The 26,552-nt window shown below is 39.6% G+C and overlaps 1 protein-coding gene across 7 annotated transcripts in view; it reads left to right on the plus strand.

Annotated features, from left to right (window-relative positions):
* dnajc24 (DnaJ (Hsp40) homolog, subfamily C, member 24) overlaps window positions 1–26,552 on the plus strand; it is a 94,735-nt gene that overhangs the window by 28,235 nt on the left and 39,948 nt on the right. For 6 of the 7 annotated variants that reach the window (XM_072592582.1, XM_072592580.1, XM_072592578.1 and 3 more), the window contains exon 4: window positions 18,173–18,314. In XM_072592582.1, the coding sequence (XP_072448683.1) occupies window positions 18,173–18,314 (142 nt within the window). The remainder of the gene's footprint in view (window positions 1–18,172; window positions 18,315–26,552) is intronic. The other variant, XM_072592584.1, reaches the window with a different exon arrangement.

The raw sequence follows: 26,552 nt of genomic DNA on the forward strand, positions 1-26,552 counted from the left end.
GGGTAAGCATCACATTCTTCTCTCTCTGCTGTGTCAGACTCATTCTATTTCTATTTCTGCATTCAGCATCTGCAGCTCTTTTGGTTTTTTCTCATTCTATTTTTTTGACTGCACCCACCCACATCAAAGCTTATGCTCTGCCACTCTCCTTTGAATGCAACAACTTCTTTCATTTGCTCTTGTTTTTCCCATCAAACCATCCACACCCCTAATCCTCAATGGCCTATGTACTGCCTGCTCACTTGTCAAGGATGAAATGCCCCAGGATGCTTGTCTTTGCAAGCAAAATGTCTTTGCAGCAGCTTTTCTGTGATAGTTGTCAGAGTGATCTGCAATACAGGTTTGTACTTAAGCATTCTCCAAGTGAATCGAAGAGTTGCCTTGAAGATCCTGATGGGCTGACAGCATGTGACTGGTGCCTTTTGGATCGTGACCTGAGATGCTGTTGTGTGATGAGCAACATGGAGGTTGTTTGCAACCACTGGCAAGTTGATGTCACCAAGCACCTGTTCTAAATTGCATGTCAAGAATTCTTGACATGTAGTTTTCCTATGGTGGCATCATATTGGTGAAAAAAATCTGTGGTTCAGAAGGTTGTTAACAAACAATATTCCCTTTTAATAGCCAACTCACCTACTATGTAGAATCTCACCTCAAAGCCTGAAACTTCGTTTAAAAAATGGAGTGAATTGTTTCCAATATCAAGATGACTTTGCTGGATCTCTCCTGCAATTTTGCCACATTTCTTGGCATAGCCCATGTTGTACAGACTCTTATAAAACTCCACTCTTAGTTTACAAGTACAGTAGAATTCCTACAGTGTGGAAATGGGCATTTCAGCCCAACAAATCCACACTGCCCCTCTGAAGAGTAACCCACCCAGATCCATTCCCCCTACCCCTATATTTAACTCTGGCTATTGCACCTAACCTACACATCCCTGAACACTATGGGCAATTCACCTAACCTGCATATCTTTGGATTGTGGGAGGGAACTGGGACACCTGAAGGATACCAATACAGACACTGGAAGAATGTGCAAGCTCCACACAGGCAGTTGCCCAAGGCTGGAATTGAACCCAGGTCCCTGGCGCTGTGTGGCAGCAGTGCTAACCACTGAACTGCCATGTTGCCCCATGGTGAAGTTGTGTTGAAGCCATATTTTGGGTTAGAGGGGCATTTTTCATTGTTTAATTTCCTACAAACTGAAAATTCTGCAAATTTAGGATGCTGGTTTTATCAGTCCTTTTATCAGAACTGAAAAAGGTTGGAGGGTGGTATAGGTTAAGTAAAGAAACGGAAGGTCTCCTATAAGTAATGGAAATGTGAAAAGCAGAATCATTAACAACACAAAAGCTGTTTGAAAATAAGTAGGAAACATAGAAACATAATTACAAGGTAAGGGGATATGTGATGAATAGTGGGACCCTGGGAAGCACACAGGCTCAATGGTTAGCACTGCTGCCTCGCAGCGCCTGGGTTCAATTCCACCCTTTGGCAATTGTCTGTGTGGAATTTGCATGTTTTTCCCTGTGTCTGCATGGGTTTCCTCCGGGTGCTGTAGTTTCCTGTCATGGTCCAAAGATGTGCCTGTTAGGTGGATTGGCCATGCTAAGTTGCCCATAGTGTCCAGGGATATGCAGGCTATGTGGTTTAGCCATGGAAAGTGCAGAGGTACAGGGATAGGCTAGGGGGATGGATCTAGGTGGAATGCCTTCAGAGGGTTGGTGTGGACTCAATGGACTGAGTAGCCTGTTGGGTTTTTATGGGTTTCTATGATCTGTGACTCTAAGGATCAGTGGGATCTACGTGTGCATATCCACCAGTTCTTTTAAGATAGCGGGACAGGAAGATAAAGTGATTAAGAAAACATTTGGGATACTTGCCTTTATTTGCCGAGGCACAGAGTTTGTGAGCAGGGCAATTATGCTGAATTTGTTTGAAAAATTGACCAAAACTAGAGTATTGTGTGCAGTTCTGGAATCCACATTATTAGGTGAGATGGGATTGCAGTGGAGAGGATGCAGAGCAGATATACCAGAATGTTGTCTGTGCTAGACAGTTTTGGTTCTGAAGAGAGTTTGGATGGACTGGCGTTGTTTTATTCGGAGCAGAGGAGACTAATGGGGTTCGTGATTGAGATGTGTAAATGTATGAAGGGTATAGACAGGGTAGGAGAAAGAGAGGACTGCAGATACTGGAGATCAGAGCTGAAAATGTGTTACTGGAAAAGCGCAGCAGGTCAGGTAGCATCCAAGGAGCAGGAGAATCGACGTTTTAGGATTCCTGAAGAAGGGCTCATGCCCGAAACATCGATTCTCCTGCTTTATAGACAGGGTAGGCAAGAAGAAACTTTTTCCCCTTGATTGAGAGATTAGTGACCAGTGGATATAAATTTAAGGTAAGGGGCAAAGAGTTTAGAAGGAATGAGAACTTTTTTATTCCACCAAAAGTGGTGGGTATTTGTAACTCGCTGCTTGTAAGAGTGGTAGAGGCAAAAGCCCTCATAACACTCATGAATATTGAGATAAGACCATAAGAAGTAGGAGTGGAAGTAAGGCCATTCGGTTCATCGAGTCCACTCAGCCATTCAATCAGAGCTGATGGACATTTCGACGCTACTTACCCGCACTGTCTCCGTATTCCTTAATTCCTTGCGAGATTAGGAATTTATCAATCTCTGCCTTGAAGACATTCAATGTCTCGGCCTCCACTGCGCACCGTGGCAATGAATTCCACTAGCCCACCACACTCTGGCTGAAGAAATGTCTACTCATCTCTGTTCTAAATTGACCCCCTCTAAGTCTAAGGCTGTGCCCAAGAGTCCTTGTATCGCTGCCTAACGGAAGCAATTTCCCAGTGTCCACCCTTTCTAAGCCATCTTGTAAGTTTCTACTAGATATTCCCTCAACCTTCTGAATTCTAATGAATACAATCCCAGGATCCTCAGCTGTTCATCTTATGATAGGCCTACCATTCCAGGGATCATCCATGTGAATCTCCGCTGGACATGCTCCAGTACCAGTATGTCCTTCCTGAGGTGTGGAGCCCAAAACTGGACACAGTATTCTAAATGGGGCCTAACCGAGCTTTTTAAAGTCTTAGTAGCACCTCATTACTTTTACATTCTGACCCTCTTTAAATAAATGACAACATTACATTTGCTTTAGAACATTAGAAAAGTACAGCACAGAACAGGCCCTTTGGCCCACAATGTTGTGCCGAGATTTAATCCTAATGTAAAATATAGTAACAACCTATACACCCCTCAACTCACTTCTATCCATGTGCATGTCCAGCAGTCACTTAAATGTCCCCAGTGACTCTGCTTTCACCACTACCACTGGTAACTCATTCCATGCATTCACAATTCTCTGTGTAAAAAACCTACCTCTGACGTCTCCTTTATACCTTCCTCCTAATATCTTCAAACTATGTACCAGTCAATCCTGCCCTGGGGAAAGGTCTCTGGCTACTGACTCTATCTATTCCTCTCATTACTTTGTACACTTCTATCAGGTCTCCTCTCTTCCTCCTTCTCTCCAGAGAGTAAAGTCTGAGCCTATTCAACCTTTCTTCATAAGGTAAGCGCTACAGTCCAGGCAGCATCCTGGTAAACCTTCTTTGCACCCTCTCCAAAGCCTCTGTATCTTTGCTATAGTAGGGCGGCCAGAACTGGACACAATATTCCAAGTGTGGCCTCACCAGGGACTTGTAGAGCTGCAGCAAAACCTCATGGCTCTTAAACTCGATCCCCCTGTTGATGAAAGACAAAACACCATATGCTTTCTTAACAACCCTATCCACTTGGGTGGCAACTTTGAGGGATCTATGTACTTGCACACCCATATCCCTCTATTCCTCCACACTGCCAAGAATCCTGTCTTTAATCCTATATTCAGCATTCGAGTTCGATCTTCTAAAATGCATCACTTTGCATTTATCCAGGTTGAACTCCATCTGCCGTTTCTCAGCCCAGCTCTGCATTCTGTCTATGTTGCACTGCAGCCTGCAGTAGCCCTCTATACTATCGACAACACCTCCAACCTTTGTGTCATCTGAAAATTTACTAACCCACCCCTCAACCTCCCCATCCAAGTCATTTATAAAAACTACAAAGAGCAGAGGCCCAGGTACGGAGCCCTGCAGGACCCCACTCAACACTGTCCTCCAGGCAGAATACTTTCCATGTATAACCACTCTCTGCCTTCTGTCAGCTAACCAATTCTGAATCCAGATCGCCAAATCTCCCTGTATCCCATACTTCCTGACTTTATGAATGAGCCTACCATGGGGAACCCTATCAAATGCCTTGCTGAAATCCATATACACCACATCTACTGCTCTACCGTCGTCAACGACACCTCCTCAAAGAACTCAATAAGATTTGTGAGGCATGACTTGCCCCTCACAAAGCCTTTGATGCCTTTAATCACACTATGCTTTGCCAAATAGTCATGAATCCTATCCCTCAGAATTCTTTCCAAAACTTTGCTGACCAGACGTAAGACTGACTGGTCTATAATTGCCAGCAATTTCCCTATTATCCTTCTGGAACAGAGGAACAACATTCGCCTCCTTCCAATCCTCCGGTACGATTCCCGTGGAGAGTGAGGAGGCAAATATCCTCGCCAGCGGCTTAGCAACCTCCTTTCTCGCTTCCCGGAGCAGCCTAGGATAAATCTGGTCTAGCCGTGGGGACTTATCAATCTTAATGTTTTCCAAAATTTCTAGCACATCAACTTCATCAATCTTGATCTGGTCAAGACTGTATCCCAGCTCCTCTAAGTTTTCTTTTATAACAAGTTCCCTTTCCTTGGTGAAAACCGAAGCAAAAAACTCATTTAGGGCATCCCCTATCTGCTCAGACTCCATGCACAAGTTCCCTCCGCTATCCCTGATTGGCCCTACCTTCTCCCTGATCATTCTTTTATTCCTCACATATGAGTAAAATGCCTTTGGCTTCTAATCCTTCTTGCCAAGCCTTTTTTGTGCCCCCTCCTGGCTCTCCTCAGTCCATTTCTGAGCTCCTTTCTCGCAAGCCTGTAATCCTCTTAACCACTGACTCGACCTGTAAGTCAACCTTTAGAGAATCCTGTACTAGCACTCCCAGATGTACAATTGTGATGCCATGACATACAAGGTTATGGGTCAAGTGCTGGTAAATTGAATTTGAATAATTAAGTAGGTAGTTTTTGGTGCAATTAATGAATCGAAGAGCTTTTTTTTCCTGTGCTGTATGACTCGAGAGCAAAAAGAGCACAGGTTTTGGCTTGGTATTATTCAACTTTGTGTTGAGTCCAGAAGGCCTTATCAAAGATGAACAAAGAGATCCAGGATGCAGGTGCATAGTTCATTGAAAGTAGAGTCACAGGAAGATTGTGGTGAAGAAGGCGTTTGGCACACTTTCCTTCATTGATCAGTATATTGAGTATAGGATTTGGGATGTCACGTGGCTATACAGGACATTGAGACCACTTTTAGAATAATACATTCAATTCTGCTCAGTCTCCTGCAGGAAAGATTTTGTTAAACTTGAAAGGTTGCAGGAAAGATTTATAAGGACTGGATTGGCTTGGAGGGTTTGAGCTATGGGGAAAGGCTTTTTTCCCTGGATCATTGGAGGCTGAGGGGTAACTTTATTGAGGTTTATAAAATCATGAGGGGCATAGATAGGGTGAATAGCCAATATCTTTTTCCCAGGATAGGGGAGTCCAATATTTGGTTGAAACTGAGAGGAAAAAGATTTAAAAGGGACGTGAGGAATAGCTTTTTCACGAAGAAGGTGGTGCTTATATGGAATGAGCTGCCAGAGGAGATGGATGCAGGTACTATTAAAAGGCATCTGGATGGGTACATGAATAGGAAGGATTCAGAGGATATGGACCAAATGCTGGCAGATGGGACTAGATCAATTCAGGATAACTGGTCGACGTGAATGAGTTGAACTGAGGTTTGTTTCCATGCTGTATAACTCTGTGACTGTATGAAATGTAGTTCCATCAAGCTTCATTGGTACATTATAGGAGGCCATAGTCAGAAAGATCACCGTGAACACAATTAAGATTATGATTGTTCAGAGGATGAGTGACTTATTCATAATTGGACTTGAGCATAGGAGGTTCATCTCTGCATAAGTTGACAGGTTATCGAGGATCAGTATGATTCTCATGATGTTTTTCAATTGTTGGAATTGAAGGCAAATATTAACCTTAACAGAGAGTAGATGTAATGGGCAAGTAATCTAACTGGAGAAGTGAGGACTGTAGATGATGGAGATCAGCGTTGAAAAGTGTGGCGCTGGATAGGCGCAGCAGACCAGGCAGCATTTGAGGAGCAGGAGAGTTGATGTTTTGGGCATTAGCCCTTCATCAGGAATGTGGGAGGACGAAAGGGGGCTGAGAGATAAATGGTGGATGGGGGGGTAAGGTAGCTGGGAGGCGATAGGTAGATGCAGGTAGGGGGTGCTCGTAATGGGTTTGAGGGGAGGGTGGAACGGATAGGTGGGAAGGAAGATGAACAGATAGGACAGGTCAAGAGGGTGGTGCCAACTTGGAGGGTTGCATCTGAGAAGTTGTGGGGGGAGGGGAGATAAGGAAACAGTTGAAGTTGATGTTGATACCATGTGGTTGAAGCGTTCCAAGGCAGATGATGAGGCATCTTCCTCCAGTTGTTGGGTAAGCTAATTAGAAGAATGTGACCAATGGTAACCCATAGGATCCACGAAGGCGCCTCAACTATTCATTGTATTCATGAACAACTTAAATGACAGAATAGATTTATATCCAACTTTACCAATGTCAAGGAGAGATACTGGGTGAACTCCTACCACATGGATTGCAGTGATTCAAGAAGGTAGCTCGCCACTACCTTCTCAAATGCCAATATGAATGTGATTGGGCAGATTGATGACAAATGATTTCCTTGTCAGGAAACATGAAATTATCTACTTTGCATCCAAAAAAAAGCAATGTCATGATACTTTATAAATTATGTAAACCAAAAGACAGTGGAGGTTCAAGGAGATTTGGGGTGCAGTTACGTGAAGCATTAAAATGTCTATAAACACAAGTATTTGGAAATTCAGGTCCTCAAACTTCTCAAGAAAGTAAGATTTCAGGGAAACTTGTAGCTTCAGGGGTGTCTTCTTTATGCTCCTTGTTGGAATTGTGGAATAGAACTCAAACTTCAGAGAGGATTGCGAGGCAGTTATTAGCAAAAGGACCTCATGTTCCCTAAAACTCAAGTTTTTCAGTAATTAAAACAATGACACCCCCATCTCTGATGTTGAAAGCTTTGATTAGTTGCTTCTGCAAAAACACTTGATTTTCAGTTTAAAAAGTAGGTAGCATACAGCACAAATTAAACTATTTTACATTATTTCTAAGAAATCATGTTGTAAAAATTCCATCTTGAGTGAGTATTGGTCCTTTGGAAGATGAGACTAGGGATTTAATAGTGGGGTATATAGAAATGGTAGAGAATCTAACTCAATATTTTGCTTCAGTTTTCATGGTGGAGGACAATAGTATCATTCCAATAATAACAGGCAGTTCTGGGTCAAAGAAAGCAAGAAACTTAAACAAGCATCATCATCACTAGGGAAAAAGTACAGAGCAAATTATTAGGAATGAAGAAGGCAGACAAGTCTACATCCTAAGGTCTGAGAGAAAGTGGATTCAGTGCTTATAATCTGTAATTCTCTTGATGTGGGAGATACCAGGAAAAATACTAATATGACACCCTTACTCTATAAAAGGAGGGAGGTAGAAAGTAGGAAACTACAGGCCAGCTAGTTTAATATGTGTAGTTTGGAAATTATTGGAAGCCATTATTAAGGAAGTAATAGCAGGACATTTGGAAAGTTAACCTGCAACCCATCAGCGTCAGCATGATTTGATGTAGGGTAAATCATGTTTGACTAATTTACTAGAGTTCTTTGAAAATAAAAGTTTGAGTATAAAGATAAAGGCTGGATAGCTGGGACTTTCTTCACTGGAGCATAGGAGGTTGAGAGGCAATCTGAAAGAAGTTTATGAAATAATGCAAAGTATAGATTGAGATAATGCTAGTTGTCTTTTCATTAGGATGAGGTATTTCAAGACTAGGGGGCACATATTTAAAGTGAGAGGAAAGAGATTTGAAAAAGACATGAGGCAAACTGTTTACGCAGAGGGTGGTTCACGTGTGGAATGAGGTTCCTGAGAAAGTGATGGATCCTTGTATAGTTAGTGTTTAAAAGACATTTGGATGGATACATGAATGGGAAAGATTTGGACGGATATGAGCCAGGAGCAGCAGGTGGGATTAATTTGGTTTGAGATTATTTTCAGCATGGACTGGTTGGATCTGTTTCCGGGCTGTATGACTCTATGTAGCAAGCAATATGGATGATGGAGATCCTGTAGATGTTGTATGTCTGGACTTCCAGAAGGCATTTGATAGGTGTTGCACATAGGCTAAGATGGGGTTAGGGACAGTTTATTAGCTTGGATAAAAGATTGTTTTCTGTTGGTTAGCCAGAGTTGGGATAATTTTTTTTCTCTCGTTAGCTGTGTTCCGGGTCCAGAACTAAAGAGATGGCATAGAGTGAGTATGAGGTTGTCAATTGTTGGGGAAAACCCATCTGGTTCACATCTGTCCTTTTAGGAAAGGAAATTAACATCTTTACCTGGTTTGGCTTGTGTGTGACTTCAAACCCACGCAACGTGGTTCGAACTATCCTCAAAGCAATTGGGGATTGGAGATAAATGCTGCCGTAGTGTACAATGCCCACATCCTGTGAATGAATTTTAAAAAACCCTTCAAAAAATGGGGACAACTGAGACGGGCTTTCTGATCAATTCATCTCAATTGCTGACCACCTCCCATGACTGTCTTCAATCTAAGTTTGTTCAGTAAGTCAAGCTATCATATCCCCATCTCCCTAGAATGAAAATCAGTTATAAAGGAAATTTTCTGACATGACTCTGTTGTTACTGTGAAAGGAAAAGTTCAAATCTGTGCACGTGATAACCCATCACATTAAGCCTGTTTCCAGGACTGCTGAATGTCCATGAGATGTTCTGTAATTGTATTGGTCTTAAAGGTGAAAATTTAGTGGAATCCATGTGGTGTCCATCTTGAGTGGGAGATAGTTGCTGAGGAAAGAGATGTGGCTATGAAAGTGAGTTATGATAGAAATGTTACCTTTTATTTTGCATGTAACAGGTTCTGCCAGACCTGCTGAACATTTCCATCATTTTCTGTTCTTTCTGCTTCAGACTTTTAACATGCACACTTAGTTTTTGTTCTCTTAAGTTGACCTACGTTTTTACACCCTGTTTATTTACAAGGCGATTACTCGAAATGGGTAGTGAGGTCTGATAACATATAGAAATTACATCATGACATGATATGGCAGATTGCACAGACCCAATTGTAATTATTAAAACTTTTTACATGTTTGTATGGTTGAGAAAATTTTCTGAAGGTATTTTGTAAGCTATACTTTGATGCCAGCATTCAAGAGAAATAAGGAGAACTAGGACTTCCTTTTTAAATTTAGCATGGACGCAATTTGTCAAAACTAAAATTTGCATTTACTATACATTTTATATGGACAGAATTTAGAGACTCCAGATGATGTCTTCAAGTTCTTGCCTATTTGTGACACACAGCTTTTTCAATTGAGAAAAATAGAGGACCAGATTTTACACTTTTTCATGTATATTTTTACTGTTAATTTTAACAGTCTGTATGTTTCCACTTCTGTTCAAACCTGCGAAATTAGCAAACCCAAGCTTGTGATAGACACACATATACAACTGGAAAATTATGATTGAAATTCCCAACACGGTAACATGAATAATCAATTCAAATGTGAGGAGTCTGTGCTTTTGACACCATGCTTGGATTTTTCTATAGTTAACCCACTGACTAATAATTGTGATCTTTCTGCTTTGGCATGCTAGTGGATAGTTTGTGTACATTCAAACTATTGTAAAGGTTCTGCATTTTTAACATTTGTTACGAGTTGGGGATTTGTTTTGGGTAAAATAATTCATTAACAAGATGTTCTCATTAGCCATGCTTTATAAAAATATTAACTCTTATGTTGTGGATAGTGATTGCAAAGTCATCATCTATTTCCCATTCTTAAGTGCTCTTCGAATGTAGTATTCTGCATCATGAGTTGCAGAAATCCATATGGATAAGGTTTCACTTGGTGCATTTATAATTGAGTGGCTTACTAGGTCTGTATTTTCAAAAGATAGTTGAGAGTCAACCATGTGATGACACCTCCAAAAAAATTATATTGACATCTTTTGTGTTACATCATTTTTGGAAGCATTGGAAGAAATAGTCTGGCCAATGGATCACTGGGGTCCAGCATTTTCTAATTAACATTACAGCATTTGAAAATAACGTTTAAAATTTTGATCTGCAAGAGTATTTCATGCATCTTGGTATTAAACTTCTCACTGATGTTACTGAGTGTCCAACAAATGAACGCCACTTAATGGGTAGGCAGTGCAATAACTGATTTTTACATTTTCTTTCATGCCCATTCCTAATTCACCTTACACAGTGACTTGCTAGGCCTTTTAAGAGCATGGTCAAGAGTGGGTCTGGAGTCACATTTAGGCCAGAATGGGTAACGATGGTCAAATTCCTTCCTTAAAGTGCATTAATGAGCTATGTGACTTTTTAAAAGCAGAATCAATGATAGTTTTATACCATCACAGGTAGATTTGAATTCCAAATTTATTAATTGAATTCGCATTTCAATGTCTGCCATGCTGAACGCATACATCCAGAGTACTAACCTGGATCTCCGGATAACCAGTCCACTAATATTGCCATCACCCCACCTTCTGCCCCATATATGTAGTCATGGCAAAGTGATAATATCTAATAATGCAGAAGTGTAGCTGACTTTTTTAAAATTCATGGTACCTGGGTGTTGATGGCAGACTGGCATTTATTGCCTATAAGCGAATGGTCGTGAACTGCTACCTCGAACTATAACAGCTGGCATTGTTAAGGCACTCTAACAATGCTATGAGGCAGGGAGTTCCAGATAGTATAAGACAAGGCCAGCCAAGATAGAAGAATGGTAATATGTTTCCAAGTCAGGTGTGTGAACCTGACGTCAGTGATGGGAAAGTTGCTGGAGAAGGTACTGCAGGATAGGATCTATTTACATTTAGAAAAGAATGGGTTTATCAGTGATAGGCAATATGGTTTTGTGCGGGGGAGATCGTGCCTTACCAACTTAATAGAGTTCTTTGAGGAATTGACCAAGTTGATAGATGAAGGAAGGGCTGTTGATGTCATATACATGGAATTTAGTAAGGCTTTTGATAAGGTTTCCCATGGTAAACTAATAGAGAAAGTGAAGTCACATGGTGTGCAGGGTGTTCTAGCTAGGTGGATAAAGAACTGGTTGAGCAACAGGAGACAGAGAAGTAGTTGAATGGAGTTTCTCGAAATGGAGAAAGGTGACCAGGGGTGTTCCACAGGGATCAGTGCTGGGGCCACTGTTGTTTTTATATATATATAAATGATCTGGAATTGGGCACTGTTGGTCTGATCAGCAAGTTTGCAGATGACATGAAGATTTGTGGAGTAGCAGAAAGCATAAGGGACTGTCAAAGAATACAAGAGAATATAGATAGACTGGAGAGTTGGGTGGAAATGTGGCAAATGGAGTTCAATCCAGACAAATGTGAGGTGATGCATTTTGGGAAGTCTAATTCAATACAATGAACGGAAGAGCCTTGGGAAAAGTTGATGGGCAGAGTGATCTGGGAGTGCAGGTCCATTGTACCCAAGGGTCCAAGGACGGGGTACTGAGTATAAGAGCTGGCAGGTCATGTTAAAATTGTACAAGACATTGGTTCGGCCACATTTAGAATACTGTGTACAGTTCTGGTTGCCACATTACCATAAGGATGCGGACATTTTGGAGAGGGTGCAGAGATGGTTTATGAGGATGTTGCTTGATATGGAAGTTGCTAGCTATGAAGAAAGGTTGAGTAGGTCAGGTTTGTTTTCATTCGAAAAAAAGGAGATTGTGAGTGTGGGTGTGGGGGGTGGGGGGAACCTGATTGAGGTTTACAAATTCATGAATAGTATAGACAGGGTAGATCGAGATAAGCTTTTTTCCCAGGGTGAAGGATTCAATAACGAGAGGACATGCTTTCAATGTGAGAGGTGAAAAGTTTAAGGGGGATACATGCGGCAAGTACTTTACACAGAGGGTGGTGGGTGTGTGGAACACATTGCCAGCAGAGGTGGTCGAGGCAGACACGGTAGATTCATTTAAGATGAGTCTGGACAGATGCAGGAGTAGGTGGGGAGCAGAGGGATACAGATGCTTAGGAATTGGGTGACTGGTTTAGACAGTAGATTTGAATTGACTCAGGCTTGGAGGGCTGAACGGCCTGTTCCTGGGCTGTAAATTTTCTTTGTTCTTTGTGTGGCTTGCTGAGGAGCTTGCAGGTGATAATGTACCCATGGACTTGCTGCCCTCTATTTTTTTAAGTGGCAGAGGTCAGAGGTTTGGAATGTACAATTGAAAGAAGACCATGATACATCTGATCTCTTGGTCAACATTCCTTTCTCAGCCACACTGCCAAAATTTGGTTATCTGCCCAGTTAACTCATTTGCTATTTCTGACCTTACCATTACATGTATGTCAGTGGTTGCATCATAAAAGTAATTATTTGGTTGCACAGTTGTCCAATGTGATGGTTTTATATAAATGCAATTTCTCATTTGTAAACAAATCAAGGAATTATATATGCCCACTTGATTGTAGAAGAAAGTAGTTCAAATTTTTTTTGTAATCAAACCTTGTAAACGTCTAATCTTGGACAGGTGCTTTACCTTGGGACCTTACAATTTGTTTTTTTTTTGCTTTCAGCAGACAACAGGTAACACTGCTTCGGGAATACTGAGGCACCACTGCAGTGTTACTAATTTGACAGAATGATAAATTAATGAATGGAAGTATAGAAGTGTTGACAAGACCTTGTCCCTAATTGGGGCCAGATGAACTAAGGTGTCCACAATGCAAGATATGGAGGATTGTTTTGATACAAGTAATTTACCTTCAGATTTCACAAAAACAAGTTATATTTTTACACTATGTATTTAATTTGTTGTAGTGTATGATGAGTTTGCTGTCACTAGTGGCTCATCACTTGTAATAAGATGAAGCTGTTTTCAGATATGAGAGATTTGCATCAAAGCTTGCATGAGAGGTTCCATGACACATGCAAATCTGATTAAAATACTCAGCAATTTGGAGTAGCTCAGTAGCTTATATACAATGTAAAAGCAACTTTTTTTTAATGGGAAAATCTGCGATCTTTACTTATCCATTTGCTGATAGTTGGGAGTCCAGTTCAAGGGTACATAACCTTAAAATTGGAACCAGACATTTTCAGGAGTGAAGTTAGAAATTCTTCTACGTGCAAAGTGTGGCAGAAATTTGGATTTCTCTTCCAAAAGTGGCAGTTAATGCTGGTTGAATTGTTTATTTAAAATCTGAGATTGATAGATTTTTGTTCGTCAAATGTGTAAAGGACTGTGGGGCAAATGCAGGTGTACGGATTTGGGTCACCAAACAATCATGGTCTATTGAGTGGCAGAAAAGGCACTTAAGGACTAAATGCCTACTCCCATTTTTGTGTAACCATCCATGTTGGGGCAGGTGGTGGCGTATAGTCAGTGTCAGTGGACTAGTAATCTAGAATGCCAGTCCAGTATTTCGGGGACTTAGCTTTCAATACCCCAATGGAAACTGGTGAAATTTGAATTCTGTAAAAATCCCAGAGCGAAAAGCTAGCGTAATGGTAACCATGTAATTCAGTTATTTGTTGTAACAACTCATCTGACTCACGATTTTTTTGTAGGGAAGGAAACTTGCTGTCCTTACCTGGTTTGGCTTACATGTGACTCCAGATCTACCGTAGTTGAATTTTAACTGACCTTTAGGGCAGCTAGAGATGGACAGTAATTGATGACCAAGCCAGTGAAACCCACATGAAAGAATTAGAAAAAATGTACCCAGTTTTATATGTTATGAATTCATGCATGTTATTCTTCAACTGTTTCATTGAGTGGAAATTAAGAATTAAGTATGTGGGTTTTTCACAATAAACAATGTAACGAGATTAAAATATCCCGCCTCTGTAGCTGGACGTAAAATGGGATAACCATTGTTTCATTTGAAAAGTTTTTTGTGGCTATAAATTTTGCTGCAAGTCAAAAAGCCCACACCATGGGGTTAGAAGGCATGTTCTAATTAAAGAGTGGTGAGCTAGTCTCAAAACTGAAGGACCAATCAGAAGCCTTCCAGATTTAAAGCAGTAGCAGGATGCTATCCAAGATAAGTAATGGAAAGGATGTTTCAGAATGGATGGACTGGTAGTAGAAAGAAATAACGAATGAAAGAAGAGCTTCAACACAAGTTCATCTCGTATAAACCAAGAATGCAAATTTGCAATTAAGAGGGCACTTTTACTTGAACTATGGTTTAAAACATGGCTTGATAGAAGTCTTGAAATTATAAAATGCACATTGTATTGTTTTTATTAGTTCCTAAGACTATTTTAAAAAAAACACAAAGAAGTAAGAGATGTTGGGAGCATAAAATCAGCAGTGATTAGAATGTAGAATTCTTTGCCATTAACCATGACTGAAATAGAGTTCAAAATTAACTAACTAATTGCAGAGAAAGAGTTAAAATATGTATGAGATATAAATAGCTTGTAACAAATCAAAAACCAAGGCATATTGAACCAAAAACGTAGTAAAATTCTAGGCTTATGATTTTTATCTTCTTCAAACAATATTTTCTCAAAAGTTCTCCAATTTGTTCATTAGTTGTAGCCAGGTGTGATGCACTATATGTAACTAATTATTTCATAACACCACCATGACTAATGTCACATAAATCATGCAGTATAATCATAGGCATTTAGTTCAGTGCCATGAATGTTGTATCCTTAAGAGGACTATCCTATACAGAGGACATGCGACAGGACTTGATGGTTTTATGAAAAATAAATTGCAGTAATTTGGGGCACTGCTGAGCTCATGAATTGCAAGGATAGTAAATCGCATCATGCGATTCACAATCAGCAGGGAGTACTTCTGGTACACTGATGCTGAACTAGTGAATGCAGTGGTTATTATGGAGACTTGACATATCTGTGTGACTTGTGGAGGGATGTTGTGATGAAACGGTTTGGATTGTTAAGATCACCATTTACATTATGGTGTCCAAAAATGCAGCCAGATTAAAGGACCAGGTTGCTGGGTGCCTGGAGAGCAGCAGATGCACATCGTATGGGTATACAGACTGGATAAATGTGACCTCGGTTCAGGGAAAGGGTGTAGTTTTATGATGTGAATGAGGTCCTGATGGCTACCATTTGGTTATAATTTTATTTTATTGTAAGTTTGGGAGAAAAATTATAACAGACGATTGCATAAACTTGATTTGTATTTTCTTGTGTCAACAAGATTAAGGTGCTTAAAGTGATTAAACAATTTAAATAAAGCAGATAGAGAGGAATTCAGAACTAGAGTTTAATATTAAAAACAGAGATGAGCCAATAGATGCAAAATCAGGAAACCAGTTATCCACAAAAAAAGCTGGCCTAAATTCCTGTTCATCATCCAGGCATAAAAGACATCTACCTGGACTCCACTTTTCCACATTTTTGTTCTTTTGTGATGCCCCTATTTAACAAAAATATGATTATAGTTTTTTTGAGGAATTAAAATTTTCCCTTTTAAGTTTGTTTCTGTGTGACACTTAATGGCAAGCTAAGAACGTAGTAAATTTATTTTCTAATCTGAATTGTACTTTGCCTTTTTTTTAAGGTAAAAATAAACTGCTCGAAGAATTCAGCAGTTCAAGCAGCACCTTTTTTTTGGTGAGAAACCAAATTGACATTTTAGGACGAATGGCCTTTCATCAGAATTCAATTCACTTGACCTGAAACATTAAATGTGTTTTTCTCCAAAGATACTACCTGGCCTTCTGAGTTTTTGAGCACTTTTAGTTCTGATTTTAGATTTGCGGCATCAGCTGTATTTTGCCTTTTCTGAGTGTCTCTGTCCCCTTCCCCTATCAATCTGGCTGCCATAAGCTGGAGCTGCTTCCTTCGAATGGTGCACTGAAAAACCAGTTTTTAGTTATACAATTTGAGAACTGTGTTTGTATTCAACTTCCTTGTGCCTTTGGGGATTGGTTAGCCCTTAAGTCGTGGAAAATGTTTTTTCGACAAGTGGGCCAACTAAGTCCATTAAGGTTACGAATATGACCATTCTGCAAATGTAGGTAGCATGCATTGTTTTAACATTACATTGTTACTTTCGATTAGCTGGCTTTTTCCCCTGTTTTGAAACAATTCGTTATTGCTTGCAATTGAAAGAGGCAGGATGTACATCCACATTACAAAGTAAAATAGTGCTTTTGCGGTTTTGATAGTGAGATCAGACATTCAAACTGATTTTCAGCACAAAATGATAGTGTACCTTTGACCACAAACCTCTGCAAGCATGCATTGCTGTGTTCAAGAAAGCTCCATAATTTTCAAACCAAATTCTGTCACTGTAGAGTTAAGTGATACCATTAAATAGTTTTGGGGTTTCCTTTTAATGTAACATATGAAAACTCAATCAAGTGCTAATTAGGGCTGGCAGATGAAACTCCCATTGCTCATCTAAGGTTTCTAAAAATTGGGCAAAATGTGATTAAAGCTTTTCACTGTAATGTGTACATGTAGTGATAAGGCAGTTGCCATTCTGGCAGCTTAGATAGTAAAATTGCATAGAAAAAGAAATGTAATCATATAGTAAGAACTCAACTGGGTTTGCCGAGTTCAAAGGTAATACTGTTTTTAAAAGTCCTGACACTTGCATTTTGTGTTATGTAACTCAGTCTGCAGTTTTTCTCAATCGATATAATCCTGCTTATATGAAGCAGTCTATTCAGTCTCTCGTACAGTACTCAATACCTTTCAGTAAATTGAATCTTTTACCTTGATCACAAAAGATGTGTTTAGTGGATTACGGAAGCTTAAACGTTTACGAGCAGATGTGCTCTTGTTTTAATTAAATGCTACATAGGTACTTCCACAATAAAAGAGGACAAAGAACAATGAGTTAAATGTCAAGTGAGAGGTGCTCCCAGACAGCAACCTGTTTGTATTAAGGCTTTCTTATTATTATGTTTGAAAGGACTGCAATGCTCCTCAGAGAAGAGAAAGTCAAGCACCATTTACATTGTCCAATACTACATTTTAAAGTGCATAAAGTACAGCTGGTAATTAATTTAGTGGGATGTAGATAAGGAGACCACACTCTGTTTTAATTAGTGGTGTTCTCTCAAATGTAATACAGTATGTGGAAGGTTTTATCATTTCAGTGGCAAGATAGATTTTTCATATGGTTTCACCCTGCTAATGTCAGACCCCATCAGGAGCTATAAGATGTGACATTAATACGGTCAAAGACAAAATAGGTTGTACTCCTTATTTATTGCAACGAAATTAATCGTAAACTGACAGTTCAAGCATCTCCCTGTGTTGGATTTTCAGTCCAATATAATAGGAGTAGGATTTATTTATAACCATTCTCTGCATTTGTAATTAATTTTCTCCGTTAGATAAACAAAATGCATTCCTATGTTGGTATAACTGCTGAACAAATTAACTTAGTTGATGATAATTATTAACTGGATTCACTAATATTTGCTCAATTTAAAAAAAAAAATACTGTTTTCTTAATTTCATGCATTTTCAATAGTTGCACATTTGATTTGTCTGTTATTTTTCTTGTTTGCACATCTCCTGCCCTCTTTTTGCTGCTGCTTCGTCCTGTTCACAACATCTCCTGGCAAATTGTCCATAATGCCAACAGCAAATTATCCATAAAATGCTATCTGAGCAGGTTGTGACATCGATGTCTGTGACTCCTGTAGTTTAATTAACCTGACTGCAGTCTCTGGGGCCCAACAGTCTTAACTTGTAATACTGATCGCCTAACTCTCCACTGCCCTTCCAAATACAAATTCTGAGCTACGTATTAATATTTTTCACCCAACTTTTTACTTTCCGATCTTCTTCCCTCATCCCCTACCCCCTACCCCATCCACTTTCTGATTAGCAGTATCACCCAGACAAACAGAATGCAGATGTGCCAGTGGGAGAACTTGAGGAGTGCGTACAGAGGTTCATCGAAGTTGATCAGGCGTGGAAAATACTAGGGAATGAAGAAACAAAGAAAGAGTATGACCTGCAGCGTCGTGGTAGGTTCTGCTTTGTGAAGGCAACTTTCTAAGTCACCAATTCAGTATCACTTAAATTAAAAGAAGCTTTTTATGGATTTTATCGACTCAGATTATTTATATCTAGCCATGATAAGAGCAATCTTCTTTCTGCATACTTTTACTAAATCTACTTTCTGCATTTTTTTAAAATGTGAATTCTCTCTTTGCTAACTATAAATTCAGTGTATAACCTGATTTGCAAATGCCTAAACCCTTGCTGCATTTTTTGGACATCTTTGTTAATGAAATGGAATTCAACATGATCTATGGATAATAGTTTTGAATGATACTATTGTATTGAGAATTTCAGATGAAATGACAAAATGACTCCTTAATTGTTCATGTTATTTGCTGGAAGATTAGTACTCAATGGCTATGAGGAAGATTAAATCTAGATTCACTAAAGGCATTAACTAGTCATACCTGATATGCGCTTCCTTTCTACTTATAATACAACATCTTAAAGCACAGGCAGACAGTTGTGAGCAATAGGAGGAAAAATGTAGGTCAGGTCTGTCACAGATGGACTGCCATTACATGATGTGATAGCTTGTCTTCTTTTCTGGCCCCAGGACAGGGTACCCTCAGACTTCCATTACAGCTTCAACAAATGTAAATCTATTCTACACAGCTAATGGGGGAGGGGAAGAGAAAAAGTCAATAGTTGTGTACTGCTTGTGGAAAAAAACAGTCATTCACTGCAATATACTCTTGACCAAAATTGATGTGTAGGCACCACCACTTTTCAATGTGTCTGATGAAGACACGCCACATCTGCATCCAGTTAGTGATTCTAATTCTGTGAAGGCATTGTAAGAAATCTTTCTCTATTGCAATGATTTTTAGGCCTGTACTGTTATGTTACCAGTTAGATTTTGTTTGCTTAGGCATGCCCTCCAACCCCTGCACATCCGAAAGGAAACTCTGTTCTAGTCTACTGTTGCACCTGATTTCAATATGTTATTTTAATTATTTCGAGGATATTGTTTTGTAATCAGTCTTGACTCCAGTGTTATGATCACCATGCATTTTACTTTTTTTTGTGATGTCTGCTATATTTACAAGTCAGTTATTATATTAATAATCTGTTTTTAAAAGACGTATACAAGTACCAGAATATTGAATTGCTTTTCCTGTTGAAATTTTGGATTATTAATGTACTTGTGTTATTACTAATATTCTATTTGCTACTTTCCCATCCCAAAGGTTGGATTACATCAAATAAGACAATATTCTTTTGACACTTGCTTGATTAAGTTGAGAACTTCCCAAGTTAGAGGAAGGTTACTCTGATACTTCCATTCAATTCTATTGCTAAATCACACTTGTAAATATGCAATGTGGTTGGCACTGCTGTCTCACAGTGCAAGAGACCCGGGTTCGATTCCAGCCTCTGGCGACTGTGTGGAATTTGCACGTTCTCCCCGTGTCTGTGTGGGTTTCCTCTTGGTGCTCCAGTTTCCCCTGTCAGTCTAAAGATGTGCAGGTTAGGTGAATTGGCTGTGCTAAATTGCCCATTGTGTTCAGGGATGTGTAGGCTAAGTGCATTAATCAGGAGTAAATGTAGAGTAATAGGGATTGGGTTTGAGTAGGATATTCTTCGGAGGGTCGTTGTGGACTTATTCGGTTGAATGGCCTGTTTCCAACTGTAGGGACTCTAAAATTCTAAGAAATTAAATATGGCAAACTGGCATCTATGAACCGGCCTTCTCGTCTCGAAATTACTGGTACTAATGTTACTAAATCCACCTTTACCATTAATGATGTGGCCTTTGATATAATAAAAATAATTGATAATTTTAGAGGTTCTGTGCAACTGGTGATTGTATAAACAGTTGAGTTTATCAGAAGTAACTCACATAGCCTTCAATCTGTTTAGATAGCTTGTTTCCATTTTGTGATTTTTTTTGTTTTAAAAAGTATAACTTTTTGAAAACTATTATGTGTAGTCCTTATGCTAGTTTAGTGTAATCCTTATGCTAGTTTACATTGTTTCAAGGAATTGTACATTAAACATGCCTGTATATAAACAAGCTATAGTTCATGTACATCCATTGATTTTGAGAAGTCATATCCATCACAATTTTATGCAATAGTCTAATGAAAGACTGTATTTTAAGACATAGAAGTTGAAGTGCTTTGAAGTAAAGATGAGTAGGAACATATCCATGTATCTGACCAGAATATTTGACAGTTGTAACTGTTTATCCACTTGATTGTCACAGTGTTTGGGAAGTTGAAGGTACGTGTGATATTACTGTGGTCTGTTAATAGTCTGGCAGGAATAGTGTCAGAAATTGCTCTCTGCACTTCTGAAACAAGAACATGTCCGTTTTCCATTAACATTGTAATTAAAATGACAAAAAAAGGTTGGAATGTTGCTGGCTTCATTGATTAAAATCAATTTGCAATCTTTCAAAAAAAAGTGGTAAATGTTTCTGCATCTTAGCTACATCTTAGCAGAGAAAGCAATTGAACTTGCCTTGCTTTTATTTTTTGTTAGGGAAGAATATGTGAAGCTGGTAGCGCAATGTTCTGAAATAGTTCTGTTGTTTACTGTCCTTTAAGAAGGACTCGTCAAAAATATTGTCTACTCCTGCTTATTTTGACACTTAAACTGATGACTGCCATTTGATTCTTGCCCATCATCTGCTGTTGATTGAAAATTGGGAGTATCATCCAAATTATCTGCATGTGCAAACAATATACTGTTTCTGAGCTCCTTTGAAGCTATTCTCTATTGTTAATTCATTCAGGTCATAATATAAATTGGGATGGAACAACTAGCACTGGAGAAAGATCTTCTCCATGGTCGTTGTGATTTGTACTTTGCAGACAATTTATAGACTATGTCCAACAGATAGTAAGAATCTTTCGAAGAATATCTGATGGGATGTACTATGTACAAGTCAGTAATTTTCACATTGTAAATTTATTGAATACAAATGTGTGTTGGGATTACTAACGATGACATATCCATTTCTTATTTTATGACCATTTCAGCAAATTTTAAATAAAAAAATTGAGTTCCAGTTTGAGAGAATGTATTTTAATACTTTTACTTTTCAAACGAGTATTGAGTACAGGAGTTGGGAGGTCATGTTGCGGCTGTACAGGACATTCGTTAGGCCGCTGTTGGAATATTGTGTGCAATTCTGGTCTCCTTCCTATCGGAAAGATGTTGTGAAACTTGAAAGGGTTCAGGAAAGATTTACAAGGATGTTGCCAGGGTTGGAGGATTTGAGCTATAGGGAGAGGCTGAACAGGCTGGGGCTGTTTTCCCTGGAGCGTCGGAGGCTGAAGGGTGACCTTATAGAGGTTTACCAAATTATGAGGGACATGGATAGGATAAATAGGCAAAGCCTTTTCCCTGGGGTCGGGGAGTCCAGAACTAAAGGGCATAGGTTTAGGGTGAGAGGGGAAAGATATAAAAGAGACCTAAGGGGCAATGTTTTCACGCAGAGGGTGGTACGTATATGGAATGAGCTGCCAGAGGAAGTAGTGGAGGCTGGTACAATTGCAACATTTAAGAGGCATTTGGATGGGTATATGAATAGCAAGGGTTTGGAGGGATATGGGCTGGGTGCTGGCAGGTGGGACTGGATTGGGCATTGATATCTGGTCGGCATGGACGAGTTAGACCAAAGGGTCTGTTTCCATGCTGTACATCTCTATGACTCTAAACTATCTTGATACCACCACTACCACCACCCCATCACCAACCCCTTCCCCATATATAATGGTTATGGCAAGTCTGATGTCCACTGGAATCAACATATTGACAGCAATAGATAAGTGCATGTGTTTATCACAAGATTCTCCTCCAATCATATAAGAAACATCTATTTATAAATATCAGAGGCCAATATCTGACAAAGTTTATCTGTCAGGAATGCTTTTCAAAATAAATAATTTTGATTTGGGAAGATCTTTTCTCATGTCTATCATTTAGCCATAATATTTAGTGTCTTAAAAAAAATCTTTTTGTATATTTTCACAGTTGGGCATAACATATGTATAGGTCCTTGTTAGGGAGGGAAGTCTATGTTTTATGGAAAGAATTTTACAAGCTGTTTCAATGTATTGATAATTCATTATAGTGTATTCTTAAAAAGTCAGAGCATTAAAGCTTGATGATCATTTCAAGATCTAGCTTAAGAGTAACCTTCAATAAATAAAGTTGCGCAGCTGGGAAAGAACATGTCCATTCTTGGAATTGTAAATGCCTTAGCAAAGCCAGAGTAAAGTATTATTGAGCCAAGTCTCTAACAGTTATTTAATGTTATTCTCTGTCTAAAAGGATCTCAGTAGATTTTATTTTTAATCCTGTTCAATTGCAGCCCCATAAACCTTAATGATGAGTCTTACAGTATTTTCTCTGATCTGACAGTTGAGACAATGGAGCTGCACAATCGCTCCACCCTCTTTGTCAGATCAAAGCCAGCAGGACAGGAGTTCACAGAGGCTTGTCCTTTCTGGCTATTTCTGGACTCTCAACGGTTTTTATCAGCTGTTGCATGAGAATGTAGTTGTTTAGTCCTAACTTTATTTGGACAGCTTTAAGAATAATTCAGTAAAGAAAGCAAGTTTTATTTTGGATTTTAACCTTCATTTGATTAAATTGATCCAAATAGCCAAAGTGTTTCACAGCCTTAAGGGCATTTCTAGGGGTGAGTTATATAAATGTGTAAAGCGAAAACAATAGTACAAATAAAGTAATGATTTATATTGCTTTAATCCCAGCTGATGTTATTACTGCACAAGCAATATCCCAAACTCAGATCTGGCTTGATGGATCGTATTTTGCTCTATTTTTGATTTTATTGAGGTGGCTTTACATTGAAACACGAATGTCAATGTGCATATTTGGTCTTTATAATAAAAACAAACTGTGCGAAAGAAATGAAGGTAAAAAAGAAAAAAAAGTCTTTACAAATATCACGGTAAAGATTTTGAAATACATAGCAAAAATGCAAACTCATGAACCCTTAACAGCATCCCATTGCAGTACCTAACAACCACAGAGAAATCCCATTTCTCCCCCATAGGGTTTGACTTAGCGATGGCTTTAGTGCCTGATTGTGATGTCCACTTCCTTGATTTATCATGTAACTGAGCTTAGAACTTCTCAGCTTTACATAACCCCAAAGGATTTTAATCAACCCCAGCTTCTGGTCTGGAACTTTTAAATGAAACTTTTTACACTGAGTTAATTCTTAACAGTCCTAAACTATCTTCCTTTCTCAGGAGCAATTGTTTTATACACTGAGCTTCAGTCAAGACATCTGCTAAATGACAAAGTGAGACCATAACCTGTTTAATCCATGAAATAGTCATTTCCCTGATCAAAATAAAAACCATGACCTTCTAACTAAAAACTTAATGCAGAATTTTTACTTTGTTTTCTTGTAAGAACCTCACGAGCTAAGTAAATTCTCATTAGCCTCCCAAATTTTTTCTCGCTCACGCTCTCTCCCTGTCACACACTCACACACGTGTATACACACACACACGCACGCGCTTGCACTCACATACACAAAGACACATTCGTGCATACGCACACACACACTCACACATACTTGCATACATGCAGGCTGTCTTAAGGAAATAAATCACCATGGCTACAGATAAATCCCTTATTTAAAACCCACAGCCGATCCTGCAGGTCAGGTTCAACCCCTCTGGGGTTTTGTGATAAGTCAACTGAGGAATTGCACAGAGATCAGATAGAGATCTGTCACTCATTAGTCGGGGCTGTCCTTCCACATCGGTCAGGGAATGAACCACAGTCAATCCTGTGGGTTTGCCCAAGGGGCATTATCTGGGATCACTGGTGCAGTAGGGAAGTTGGGGAAGTCATAGACTCATACAGCACAGAAATCGACCCTTCAGTCCAACTCATCTGCATCAACTGGACATCACAATCCACCTAATCCTATTTGCCAGCATTTGGCCCATATTTCTTGCTATTCATATACTCATGCAGTTGCCTTTTAAGTATTGTAATTGTACCTGACTCCACCACTTCCTTTGCAGCTCATTTCATCCACACACTACTCTTTGCATGAAAAAGTTACCCCTCAGGTCCTTTTTAAATCTTTCCCCTTTTAGTTTTATTCCCCCCCCCCCCTGCCCCCCACTATAGGAAAATGATCTTGGCTATCCATCTTACCCATGCTCCTCATGATTTTATAAACCTCTACAAGATCACCACTCCGCCTTCGACACTCCAAGGCAAAAAGGTTATTTGTGCAGATTGAAGGCAATGTGCTGGGTTGCAGAGGGGAGAATAATTGTGATGGAAGAACTAAACATACATGTGAGGGACAATAGTGCATTGGAGACATGGGTTATTTTTGAAGCAAGAGCCACTGGTCCTAATCAATCTGACTTTAACAGGTTACGATATCGTACAATGGTTGGTGTGTCTAAGTTGTAGGACTGGATCTTGTGTGTCATTTGGAAGGTGAAGGCACAAATGAAAGAGTTGGTGGGAATGTGTGGAAGTACAGTACTGATGGTGTTTGACAGGGAGTGTGAGGAAAAAAGGGAATCTGGAGGTGCAGGGGACCACTTGATTACCAGGCTGAACCTGCAACTCACATTACCAAGGGCAAACTGCATTACCTACCACCCTCATCCAAATCAGGAGTGCGCAATGGTAGTGGAAAATGGCTACAACCACACCCTGAGTGAATGGAGTAAGTTTTTTTTTGTGTATTGAGCATGCAGCTCTACTTGTGAGCAACATGAGGCAAGGGACAATTGCAGTACTCATGCACTTACACAATACATGTTTTCCTTGTGTGTAAAATGCATGTAGTATCTGACTCTGTGGAATGCAAATCCTGGTCATAAACCATCATGACCATATCAAAATGGATCATAATCGTATATGTAAAGCAGAAATAATCTCAACCGTTCTTCAAGCAATCACCTGCAGGCCATGTTTCACCAAGACAATCCAAGATAGACTTTGAGAGGGCATGAAGTTGATTTTTGTTGGCAAATATTTACAGTTCACAAATGTCCATAAAATACTGCCTTTCTTGGAGTAGGTGTGAGGAGGTTGTGGAAACAAAGTTTCAGTATTCTGAACACTCTTATGATCTCCAACTGTAATTGTGCAAAATGGCTTGTATTGCAAATTTCAAATTATGGTTCCTTTGGTCAGAAGTCCATTTGGCATTCCATGGCCCTCCTTGTTGGAGTCCTGCATGTCCTACTGTATCAAGGACTATGCTAAACCATCTTTTGCTTATGATGCGAGTGCTGACTATTCACATTATTAAGAACTTCCTCTGTTTTTTATTTTTCTATTCACTAAAGTTATCATTGCTGTTGCTGCAGTTATATGAAGATGCAAAGAATTGGGAGGGGAACAGATAGGCCAGCAAATCCAGGACCAGCAACAAACACCAGCAGCTGTTGAGCATCCTCCACGTGAAGAAGTTATAGCAGAAGGTCCCTTCAAATCGGAAGATATATGAGAAACCCAGAATCTATCATCTTTCATACCATTTCCTCCGTATAAATGAGATGCATTGCCATATCCCAAGACGTGGTCACAGAGCTCTGCCAACTGCTGGAGCAAAATCTGCAATCTGAAGCAGTTCTATCTCCGTGGCCATCAAAGTGACAACTATGCTCAGGTTTATGTAACTGGCTGCTTCTGAGGATCTGCTGGGTCCTGTGTGGAATTTCAGTTCGCAACCCACAAGTGTATCAGTACTGTTGTTGATGCACTTCTTGCCAGATCGTACTGTACCATATGGTTTCATCATGACAAGGTCAGTGCTTCAGTCTGGGCTGTAAGCATTGCCAACAAAACTGGCTTCCCCCAGGGGTAGGGTGCTGTAGACTGTACAGACATTGCATTGAGCGCACCATGTCTTAATATGACTGAGGACATCATTGTAAAGGGGTTTCATTCCATTAGTGTATAAGTATCTGTGATCATTGGTTTCACATCCAGGAAGTCTGCATCAGGTATTCTGGAAGCTGCCATCAATGAGAACTCTCATGTTCTTGTTTCATTTCATGGCCTGGATGCCATACAAAAATGGATACTAGGAGACTAGGGCTATCTTTTCTAACCATGGCTAATTACTGCATTAGAGTTGAAAACTGTGGCACTGGAAAAGCACAGCAGGTCAGGTAACATCCGAGGAGCAGGAGAATCATGTTTTGGGCATAAGCCCTTCATCAGGAATATGG

This window comes from Chiloscyllium punctatum, chromosome 22 (assembly GCF_047496795.1).
Source record: "Chiloscyllium punctatum isolate Juve2018m chromosome 22, sChiPun1.3, whole genome shotgun sequence".
Lineage (NCBI taxonomy): Eukaryota > Metazoa > Chordata > Chondrichthyes > Orectolobiformes > Hemiscylliidae > Chiloscyllium > Chiloscyllium punctatum.